Source organism: Corvus moneduloides, chromosome 26, assembly GCF_009650955.1.
Source record: "Corvus moneduloides isolate bCorMon1 chromosome 26, bCorMon1.pri, whole genome shotgun sequence".
NCBI classification, from domain to species: Eukaryota; Metazoa; Chordata; class Aves; order Passeriformes; family Corvidae; genus Corvus; species Corvus moneduloides.
Genome location: NC_045501.1, coordinates 1,667,642 through 1,679,369, shown reverse-complemented (window position 1 = coordinate 1,679,369; position 11,728 = coordinate 1,667,642). Strand labels below are relative to the sequence as shown.

General features: G+C 58.9%; 1 protein-coding gene across 1 annotated transcript; it reads right to left on the bottom strand.

The window, feature by feature from the left end:
• Nucleotides 1–9,147: 9,147 nt before the first annotated feature.
• On the bottom strand, nucleotides 9,148–11,431 carry LOC116455883 (verprolin-like). The gene is made up of 4 exons (XM_032134259.1): nucleotides 10,204–11,431; nucleotides 9,989–10,008; nucleotides 9,863–9,952; nucleotides 9,148–9,746 (listed from the first exon to the last, which is right to left on the bottom strand). The coding sequence occupies exons 1-4, from the start codon at nucleotides 10,631–10,633 to the stop codon at nucleotides 9,231–9,233; spliced, it is 1,056 nt and encodes a 351-aa protein (XP_031990150.1). The 5' UTR covers nucleotides 10,634–11,431; the 3' UTR covers nucleotides 9,148–9,230.
• Nucleotides 11,432–11,728: the final 297 nt, after the last annotated feature.

Here is an 11,728-nt window from a genome sequence, read left to right as displayed (position 1 = left end):
CCATCCATCCATCCATCCATCCATCCCTCCATCCATCCATCCATCCCTCCATCCATCCCTCCATCCATCCCTCCATCCATCCATCCATCCATCCATCCATCCATCCATCCATCCCTCCATCCATCATCCATCCCTCCATCCCTCCCTCCATCCATCCATCCCTCCATCCATCCACCCATCCATCCATCCATCCATCCATCCCTCCATCCATCCATCCATCCCTCCATCCCTCCCTCCATCCATCCATCCCTCCATCCATCCACCCATCCATCCATCCATCCATCCATCCCTCCATCCATCCATCCCTCCATCCATCCATCCATCCCTCCATCCCTCCCTCCATCCCTCCCTCCATCCCTCCCTCCATCCATCCCTCCATCCCTCCATCCCTCCATCCATCCCTCCATCCATCCATCCATCCATCCATCCATCCCTCCATCCATCCATCCCTTCATCCATCCATCCATCCCTCCATCCATCCATCCCTCCATCCCTCACCCCCTTCCCCTCTCCCACATTTCTGGGGATCCATGGAGCTCCCGGGGGTGCCGCTGGCAGTGCCCAGGGCTGGGGTGGCACCGTGGCTCTTCAGGGGGTGGGTGGCCCCGGCTGTCCCCCCTGCAGGCAGCGGGCTGCTGGGCCTGGCCTGGGCACGGCCTTTCCCAGGGCGGCAGCCAAGCCCTCCAGGCTGGGTAAATGTTAGCTCGGAGCGGCGCCGGTGCCAGGCCCAGCGTGGCCCGGTGACCCCTGGGGCGCTGCCAGCGCCTGGCGTGACCCGGCCGGGGACACCGGGCACCGCGCCCGCCCTCGGATCCCCGGGCACGGCCCCACACCCGGCCTCTGCTGCATTGGCGTGGCCCTGGGCTGTGCCTCAGTTTCCCTCGGATGTCCCCATCCCGTGCCTCAGTTTCCCTCGGATGTCCCCATCCCGTGCCTCAGTTTCCCTTGCTCCCACATTTCCCGCAGCGCATTGGGATGAGCACGGGCGAGGAGGGGCAGTACCCCCACCCCACATCCCCCACAGCACCCGGCCCCAAACTGGGGGGGGGCTCGGACACCCCATCCCCACCTCTGGGTCAGTCCCAGCCCCGTGGCTGGGGCATTAGGGATGGGATTTAGGGATTTAGGGATGGGATCCACGGGATGGGGAGTGGGGTGGATTTGGGGTCCCCGGGATGGGAAATGGGGCAGATTTGGAGTCCCCGGGATGGGGCAGATTTGGGGTTGCCGGGATGGGAAATGGGGAAGATTCAGGATCCCCGGTGTCCCCAGATTCGGAGTCCCCAGGATGGGGCGGATTCGGGATCTCCGGGCTGGGGAGTGAGGCATTTTGGGTTTCCCGGGATGGGGCAGATTTGGGGTCCCCGGGCTGGGGAGTGGGGCATTTTGGGTTTCCTGGGCTGGGAAATGGGGCAGATTTGGGGTTCCTGGGATGGGGCAGATTTGGGGTTCCTGGGATGGGAAATGGGGCAGATTTGGGGTCCCCGGGCTGGGAAATGGGGCAGATTTGGGTTCCCCGGGACGGGGAGCAGCGCCCTGACCCTAACGGGATTTCCGGCACAGGGTGGGCACCCCCAGGAGCCCCCCCGGTGTCCCCCCGTTTCAGTGACCCCGTGGGGGCCGGGGGCGCGTTCGGGGGTCCCGGGGGCCGCAGCGGCCCCGGCGGGATTGGGGTCGGGGGGAGGCGGAGCGGGAAGAAAGCGCCTTTTGTCCGGGGGCCGCGGGAAACGCGCCGCTTTCTGATGCTAATGAGATGTTAATGAGATGCTAATGAGACGTTAAAAATAAACTCCTGCGCAGCTCCAGCCACGTTGGGGCTTTTCCAGGCCCGCTCGGAGGCGGCCGGACAAAAGCGGCTTTTTTTGGGGGGCGGGAGCCGTGGGGGCAGCGAGGGAGTGCCCTGGACCCCCCCACGGGTCCCCCTCGTGTCGTGGGCGCATTCCCGGGGTGCTGCGTTCAGCACCGCCCCAAAGCCTCTCCGGGGCTGCGGGGACCCCAAATCCGCTTCGATCCCCATCCCGGGGACCCCAAATCCTCCCTATTTCCCATCTCGGGGACCCCAAATCCGCTTCGATCCCCATCTCGGGGACCCCAAATCCACCCCAAGGCCGGGGACCCCAAATCTGCTTCGATCCCCAACCCGGCGGATCTCAAATCCACCCCCAAGGCCGGGGACCCCAAATCCGCCCTATTTCCCATCCCAGGGACTCCAAATCCGCCTCGTTCCCCATCCCTGTGACCCCAAATCGGCCCTATTCTCCATCCCCGGGACCCCAAATCCGCCCTATTTTCCATCTCGGGGACCCCAAATCTGCTCTATTTCCCATCCCGGGGACCCCAAATCCGCTTAGATCCCCATCCCGGAGACCCCAAATCCTCCCTATTCCTCATCCCGGGGACCCCAAATCCGCCCTATTTCCCATCCCAGGGACTCCAAGTCCGCCTTGTTCCCCATCCCGGTGACCCCAAATCGGTCCTATTCTCCATCCCAGGGACCCCAAATCTGCGCTATTTCCCATCTCGGCAACCCCAAATCCGCCCCATCCCGGAGACCCCAAATCCTTCCCGTTTCCCATCCCAGGGAACCCCAAATCCGCCCCGATCCCCATCCCAGGGACCCCAAATCCTCCCTATTCCCATCCCGGAGACCCCAAATCCTCCCTATTCCTCATCCCGGGGACCCCAAATCCGCCCCGTTCCCCATCCCGGGGACCCCAAATCCTCCCTATTCCTCATCCCGGGAACCCCAAATCCTCCCTATTTCCCATCCCGGAGACCCCAAATCCTTCCCGTTTCCCATCCCAGGGAACCCCAAATCCGCCCCGATCCCCATCCCAGGGACCCCAAATCCTCCCTATTCCCATCCCGGAGACCCCAAATCCTCCCTATTCCTCATCCCGGGGACCCCAAATCCGCCCCGTTCCCCATCCCGGGGACCCCAAATCCTCCCTATTCCTCATCCCGGGAACCCCAAATCCTCCCTATTTCCCATCCCGGAGACCCCAAATCCGCCCCTCATCCCGGGGGACCCCAAATCCGCTTTGATCCCCATCCCGGAGACCCCAAATCCTCCCTATTTCCCATCCCAGGGACCCCAAATCCGCCCTATTTCCCATCTCGGCAACCCCAAATCCGCCCCATCCCAGGGACCCTCAAATCCGCCCCGTTCCCCATCCCGGGGACCCCAAATCCTCCCTATTCCCATCCCGGGGGACCCCAAATCCGCCCTATTTCCCATCCCGGAGACCCCAAATCCGCCCTATTCCTCATCCCGGAGACCCCAAATCCGCTTCGATCCCCATCCCGGGGACCCCAAATCCGCCGCGTTCCCCATCCCGGCGGTGCCGGTGGGTCAGGGGCCGCCGGCAGCCAATGGACCCCAAAAAAAACCCCAAGAGGAAGCCCCAGACGCCGCCGCCCGTGCCCGTCCGGCCCTGGCACAGGCGGCTTTGTCCCCTGGCCCCAAGGGCGGGGACCCCAAACCCTCCCGGCGATGCAGAGGGAGGAGGAGGGGGATGAGGGGGATGAGGAGGGGGATGAGGGGGATGAAGGCTCCCCAAACCCACCCCTCCCCCAGCCCCCTTCAGTCGCCGCCGCCGCCTTTGATCTGCCGCGGTCGGGGGCGTTCAAAGCGCCCGGGGAGGATTTGGGGGGGAGGGAAAATTTGGGGGTGAGGGGGAGGGGGTCCAAGCGCGGCTCCCGAGGGTGGGGAAGGGGCTGGGGAGGGGCACGGGGGGGGATTTGGGGGGGCAAAGGGGGGATCTGGGCATCTCCAGCCTTTGGGGTCTCACCCCACCCCACAGGAGCGCTGGAACTGGGAGCAGCCCGGGGGCTTTGGGGGTACTGGGAGCTCCCCCAGGTGGGTTTTGGGGTGCCAGGAACACCCCGGGAAGGGTACCCCGAGCTCCCGGATGGGTTTTGGGGTGCCAGGAACACCCCGGGAAAGGCACCCCGAGCTCCCGGATGGGTTTTGGGGTGCCAGGAGCAGCCAGGGGGGCACCCAGAGCTCTCCGATGGGTTTTGGGGTGCCAGGAGCACCCCGGGAAAGGCACCCAGAGCTCCCCGGTGGGTTTTGGGGTGCCAGGAACACCCCGGGAAGGGCACCCAGAGCTCCCCGGTGGGTTTTGGGGTGCCAGGAGCACCCCGGGAAAGGCACCCAGAGCTCTCCGATGGGTTTTGGGGTGCCAGGAACACCCCAGGGGGCACCCAGAGCTCCCCCAATGCGGCTCTGGGCACTGGGAGCACCTGGGGTGGGCACCAAGAGCTGCCCTCAAAAATATTTTGGGGCACTGGGAGGTCCCTGCTGGAGTTTGGGGACACCGGGAACACCCCGGGAAGGGCACCCCGAGCTCCCGGATGGGTTTTGGGGTGCCAGGAACAGCCCAGGGGGGCATTGGGAGCTCCCGGATGGGTTTTGGGGTGCCAGGAACAGCCCAGGGGGGCATTGGGAGCTCCCGGATGGGTTTTGGGGTGCCAGGAACACCCCGGGAAGGGCACCCCGAGCTCCCCGGATGGGTTTTGGGGTGCCAGGAACACCCCGGGAAAGGCACCCCGAGCGCCCGGATGGGTTTTGGGGTGCCAGGAGCAGCCAGGGGGGCACCCAGAGCCTCCGGATGGGTTTTGGGGTGCCAGGAGCACCCCGGGAAAGGCACCCAGATCTCCCCGGTGGGTTTTGGGGTGCCAGGAGCACCCCGGGAAAGGCACCCAGAGCTCTCCGATGGGTTTTGGGGTGCCAGGAACACCCCAGGGGGCACCCAGAGCTCCCCCAATGCGGCTCTGGGCACTGGGAGCACCTGGGGTGGGCACCAAGAGCTGCCCTCAAAAATATTTTGGGGCACTGGGAGGTCCCTGCTGGAGTTTGGGGACACCGGGAACACCCCGGGAAGGGCACCCCGAGCTCCCGGATGGGTTTTGGGGTGCCAGGAACAGCCCAGGGGGGCATTGGGAGCTCCCGGATGGGTTTTGGGGTGCCAGGAGCAGCCCGGGAAGGGCACCCCGAGCTCCCGGATGGGTTTTGGGGTGCCAGGAACAGCCCAGGGGGGCATTGGGAGCTCCCGGATGGGTTTTGGGGTGCCAGGAACAGCCCAGGGGGGCATTGGGAGCTCCCGGATGGGTTTTGGGGTGCCAGGAACACCCCGGGAAGGGCACCCCGAGCTCCCCGGATGGGTTTTGGGGTGCCAGGAACACCCCGGGAAAGGCACCCCGAGCGCCCGGATGGGTTTTGGGGTGCCAGGAGCAGCCAGGGGGGCACCCAGAGCCTCCGGATGGGTTTTGGGGTGCCAGGAGCACCCCGGGAAAGGCACCCAGATCTCCCCGGTGGGTTTTGGGGTGCCAGGAGCACCCCGGGAAAGGCACCCAGAGCTCCCCGGTGGGTTTTGGGGTGCCAGGAGCACCCCGGGAAAGGCACCCAGAGCTCTCCGATGGGTTTTGGGGTGCCAGGAACACCCCAGGGGGCACCCAGAGCTCCCCCAATGCGGCTCTGGGCACTGGGAGCACCTGGGGTGGGCACCAAGAGCTGCCCTCAAAAATATTTTGGGGCACTGGGAGGTCCCTGCTGGAGTTTGGGGACACCGGGAACACCCCGGGAAGGGCACCCCGAGCTCCCGGATGGGTTTTGGGGTGCCAGGAACAGCCCAGGGGGGCATTGGGAGCTCCCGGATGGGTTTTGGGGTGCCAGGAGCAGCCCGGGAAGGGCACCCCGAGCTCCCCGGATGGGTTTTGGGGTGCCAGGAGCACCCTAGGGGGGCATTGGGAGCTCCCGGATGGGTTTTGGGGTGCCAGGAGCACCCTAGGGGGGCATTGGGAGCTCCCGGATGGGTTTTGGGGTGCCAGGAACACCCCGGGAAGGGCACCCCGAGCTGCCCGCTGGATTTTGGCCACCAGGATGCCCCAAAAAAAGGAGCCAAAAGGGGCCAAAAAGGACCCGGAGGGGGGTCAGGGATTCCAAGCGCACCACAAATTCCAACCATTTCCAATCCTTTTATTTCAAACCCTTCCCTCTTCCCTTCCCACCCCGCCCACCCCAAAAAACCCCCCCAAAACCCGGCGCTAGAAAGGAGTTTTACAAACACCGCGGCAGCTCCGCCTCGCTGAGCCCGTAGGAAAAAAAAAACGAACCCCAAAATCTCCCCCCAAAAAAATAAAATCTGCCCCAAAAGGCCCCAAAATGCAGGAATCGCACGGCAGCAGATGCTAAAACCCCGCAGGGAGAGGCCAAGCATGCCTAGAACTACAATATTTACACAGCAGCCGCAGCGCGGCCCCAAAAATAACCAACCGCACCCAGAAAGTGCCTTTGGGGTTCCTATCAAAAAGCATTCTTCTTCATTAATTCTCCTTAATTAATTCTTTGTCATTAAGTGGGAAAGATTGGCCTGCAAAGTCCGTTTGGGGTTTTTTAAAATTTTATTTTTAGTTTTATTTTTTTAATTTTTATTTTTATTTTTTTAAATTTTTATTTTTATTTTTACTTTTTAATTTTTATTTTTATTTTTTATTTTTATTTTTCATTTTTATTTTTATTTCTATTTTTATTTTTATTTTTTATTTTCATTTTTTATTTTATTTTTAATTTTAATTTAATTTTAATTTTAAATTTTTTTATTTTTTTATTTCATTTTTATTTTTATTTTTTATTTCATTTTTATTTTTATTTTTATTTTTTATTTCATTTTTTATTTTTATTTTTTTATTTCCATTTTTATTTTTAATTTTTATTTTTATTTTTTATTTCTATTTCTATTTTTTATTTTTATTTTTTTTAATTTTCATTTTATTTCATTTTTTAAATTTTATTTTCCTTGGCATTTTTCTTTTTTAAACCATCTAGTCACCTTTGCTCTCATAGTTTACGAAAATAAATTATACAGCCACTATTTGAATAAATTAAGCACGCACCAAAAAAAAAAAAAAAAACAACCAAAAATTGAAATTAAGAATTGAAATTCAAAATGGAAATGAAAAGCTGAAATTAAAAACGGAAATTAAAAATGGAAATAAAAAAAAAAATTAAAGAAAATGAAACATTTTAAAAATTTAAAATTAAAAATAAAAAAATAAAAATAAAAAATAACAATTAAAATAAAAATGAAAAACGAAAAATAAAAATTAAAATAAAATAAAAAATAAAAAAAAAATTTAAAATACAAATTAAAAATTAAAATGAAAATTTAAAAAATCAAAAATTTAATTAAAATAAAAAATAAAAAAAATTAAAATGAAAAATGAAAAATTAAAAATTCAAATTTTAATAAAAAATAAATTAAAAAAGGAGGGGGGGGGAAAGAAGAGCAAATGAAGCAAAAGCTGCATTTTGGGGGGTTTCTCTGAAATTCCAAAGGGTGTTTCCCAAAATCCCGGGAGCTGCCGAAACCTCCTCGTTCCTCCTCCAAAGGCAAGGCCGGATCTGGGGAAATTCCCGGCGTTTTGGGGCGAAGGCCTGGACTGGGAGCACTGGGAGCACTGGGAGCACTGGGAGCACTGGGAGCACCCCGGGGTGGCACTGGGAGGTGGATTTTTGGGGCACTGGGAGCACTGGGAAACCCCAGGATGGGGTTTTAGGGCACTGGGAGCTCCCCAGGGTGGTACTGGGAGCACTGGGAGCACCCCAGGGTGGATTTCGGGGCACTGGGAGCACCTCAGGGTGGGATTTTTGGGCACTGGGAGCACTGGGAATGCCCCAAAGCGGCACTGGGAGCTCCCCAGGGTGGTACTGGGAGCACCGGGAATGCCCCAAGGTGGCACTGGGAGCACTGGGAATGTCCCAAAGCAGCACTGGGAGCTCCCCAGGGTGGCACTGGGAGCACCGGGAATGCCCCAAGGCGGCACTGGGAGCACTGGGAGCACTCGGAATGTCCCAAAGCGGCACTGGGAGCTCCCCAGGGCGGCACTGGGAGCACCGGGAATGTCCCAAAGCGGCACTGGGAATGCCCCAAGGTGGCACTGGGAGCACTGGGAATGTCCCAAAGCGGCACTGGGAGCACCGGGAATGCCCCAAGGCGGCACTGGGAGCACTGGGAGCACTCGGAATGTCCCAAAGCGGCACTGGGAGCTCCCCAGGGCGGCACTGGGAGCACTGGGAATGTCCCAAAGCGGCACTGGGAGCACTGGGAGCACTGGGAATGCCCCAAGGTGGCACTGGGAGCACTGGGAGCTCCCCAGGGTGGCACTGGGAGCACTGGGAGCACTGGGAATGCCCCAAGGCAGCACTGGGAGCACTGGGAATGCCCCAAGGCGGCACTGGGAGCTCCCCAAGGCGGCACTGGGAGCACTGGGAGCACTCGGAATGTCCCAAAGCGGCACTGGGAGCTCCCCAGGGCGGCACTGGGAGCACTGGGAGCACTGGTTGTGCTTTGCAGCCGGAGGCACAGTCGGAGGCAGCGCTGCCGGGATCCCCCCGCGATCCCAAGGGATCTTTGGGAAGGGGGGTCCCACCCAGCCCGTGGCACTGGGAGCACTGGGAGCACTGGGAGCAATCCCACATTCCCCAAAGCCACCGCAGGAATCCCCCCGGTCCCAAAAGCCAAAGGAGCCCAAGCACACGGAAAAATCCCTCAGTTCCTAAAATCCAGGGGGATTTGGGAAGGTGTCCCAGTCCAGGAGAGGGATTCCCGATCCAGGAGAGGGATTCCCGATCCAGGACAGAGATTCCCGATGCAGGACAGGAAATCCCAAACCAGGACAGGGATTCCCGATCCAGGACAGGGATTCCCGATCCAGGACAGGAAATCCCAAACCAGGACAGGGATTCCCGATCCAGGACAGGGATTCCCGATCCAGGAGATGTCCCTGGAGCCCCCGTCCCTGTTCCTCCTCTCATTCCAGCCGCGGATTAAAACCCCGGGATCATTCCCAGCCCTCCCCAGATCAAATCCCTGCCTCCCTCCCACCCCGAGGTGCGGGAGCAGCTTTTTCCCGATGGATTTCGGGAGCGGGCCGCTCGTTCCGCTTCATTTTGGGATCTCATCCAGCTCCATCGGCCCCGGAGCGAGGCCGATCCATGGATCTGCTCCAGCTCCTGGCTCCGAGCAGGGAGAGGAGGAGCAGAGCCCTGGGAATGCTGAGGAGCCTCCACGGATCCATGGGAAAGCCCCGTTCCCGATCCCACAGCCCCGTTCCCGATCCCACAGCCCCGTTCCCGATCCCACAGCCCCATTCCCGATCCCACAGCCCCGTTCCCGATCCCACACCCTCATTCCCGATCCCACAGCCCCGTTCCCGATCCCACACCCTCATTCCCGATCCCACACCCCCATTCCCGATCCCACAGCCTCCTCCTCCATGATCTGAGATCCAAATCCTCCCCCTCCGGCCGGAATTTGGGAAAAGCTGCCCCCAAGGTTCGAGGAACAGCGGGAGCTCCGTGGGATTGTTGGGATAAATCCTGCAAGGACGGGAAGGTGGGATTCAAGTGTTGTCCCTAAAATCCGGCTGCTGTCCCTAAAATCCACCCTCACCGGCAGCTCCTGGGACACTGGGAGCTCCTGGGACACTGGGATAAGGTGGGACACTGGGATGGGACACTGGGAGTCCCTGGGACACCGGGATGGGATATGGAGCGCTCCTGGGACACTGGGATGGGACACTGGGATGGGACACTGGGAGTTCCTGGGACACTGGGATGGGACATGGAGAGCTCCTGGGACACTGGGATGGGACACTGGGATGGGACACTGGGAGTTCCTGGGACACTGGGATGGGACATGGAGAGCTCCTGGGACATTGGGATAAGGTGGGACACTGGGATGAGACATTGGAATGGGAAACTGGAAGCTCCTGGGACGGGACACTGGGAGTTCCTGGGACACTGGGATGGGACATGGAGTGCTCCTGGGACACTGGGATGGGACACTGGGAGTTCCTGGGACACTGGGATGGGACATGGAGCGCTCCTGGGACACTGGGATGGGACACTGGGAGTTCCTGGGACACTGGGATGGGACATGGAGAGCTCCTGGGACGGGACACTGGGATGGGACACTGGGAGTTCCTGGGACACTGGGATGGGACCCAGGAAGTTCCTGGGACACTGGGATAAGGTGGGACACAGGGATGGGACACTGGGAGTCCCTGGGACACTGGGATGGGACATGGAGAGCTCCTGGGACGGGACACTGGGATGGGACACTGGGAGTTCCTGGGACACTGGGATGGGATATGGAGCGCTCCTGGGACACTGGGATGAGGTGGGACACTGGGATGGACACTGGGAGTCCCTGGGACACTGGGATGGGACATGGAGAGCTCCTGGGACACTGGGAGCTCCTGGGACACAGGGATGGGACACTGGGAACGGAGCTGCAGGAATTCTCCCCAGCCCCATCCCGGAGCAGGATCCGGCATTTCGTCCCCCCAAAAGCAGCCCAGCTCCCATTCCCGGTGCTCCCCCAGCTCTGCCGCTCCCCATTCCCAAAGCTCTCCATGCCGGAGCGGGGCGGGAAGGACTGGGAACGCCGCCCCCACCAGAATCCCTGGATTCTCCCAGGAGAGGCTCACAGCTTCCCAACTTCCTGCATCCCATTATCCATCCCTCATCCACACCTTCTTCCTGTTCCCTTTTTCCAGGCTCTCGGGGGGTTTTTTTGGGAAGAAGCCGGCCCAGGCCTGGCTCTCGGGAAGGTTTTCCCTCCCACATTCCCAATGAGGTATTTCCATGGATTTTGAAGCTCAGTTTCACCCGGAAACCTGGAAATTTTTTTTAAGGATTGTGGTTTTATCCCTCCAAATCCCAGCTGGAGGCGACAGGGAGGGCGGGATTTGTAGCACCTTTCATGGAAAAGCAGCTCGGCCAGAGGAGTTTTTCCATTAAAATCCACGGGAATTCCAGGACTGGGATCATCCCCCAAGCTCCTGGCAGCTCCCAGGGGATCCCCAGATCCAGCAGGATGGAGCAATTCCTCGGATTCAGAGCACTGGGATGCAGCTCCTTGAAACAGGAGGGAAGAGGCTTCTCCGGAATTCCCAGCTGGAAGCTCCACCACGGAATTCCTGCTCAGGGGATGGAGCAGCAGAGCGGGATCCGAAGGGGGCGAGGGGGGGAATTTGTGCCCAAAAAAGCCGGGAAAGAGCCACAACTCTCCCGGGATTTGCTGTTCCCGATGTCTCAGGGAGGGGAGGAGCTGCTCCAGGAGAATCCTCGGTGCTCCAAAGGAAACCACACGATTCCCAGCCTCTGGAATGAGCCAGGGAGAGGCTGGAAGCGCCCATCCCACCGGGATTCCCGCAGGAAGCTCCTTTGATCCGGGGACAGCTCCAGTAATTCCAGCAGCAGCTTTCCCACCTTCCCAGGGATCCAGGGGAATCCTCCCAGTGTTTGCTCCGGGAATGTTCCCTTTGGATCCACCCCATCCTGCGCTCTTCCTTCCTTCCTTCCTTCCTTCCAGCTTTTCCCAGGATGCTCCTGCCAAGCTCAGCTGCTCCATCCTGGGTGGGGTTGGATCGTTTTTCCCAAATCCTGGGAAGCGGGGGAGCTGCGGAGCTGCTCAGAGCTCCACACTTTATTCCCAGGGCTCATTCCCAGGGCTCATTCCATCCCCCTGGCTCCATCTGCAGCTCTCCAGTGTGGATCAAAGCCTTGCCACGACGCCTCGGAGCAGACGGATCTTCCCAGAGAATTCCCCCCTTTTCCTCCCTCTCTCCCCACACCTTGGAATTCCCAAGGCGGGCTCAGAAAATCCAGCAGGATCCGTTTTAAACTCGTGCTGAAAAGCCGAAAAAACTCAAAATCCAG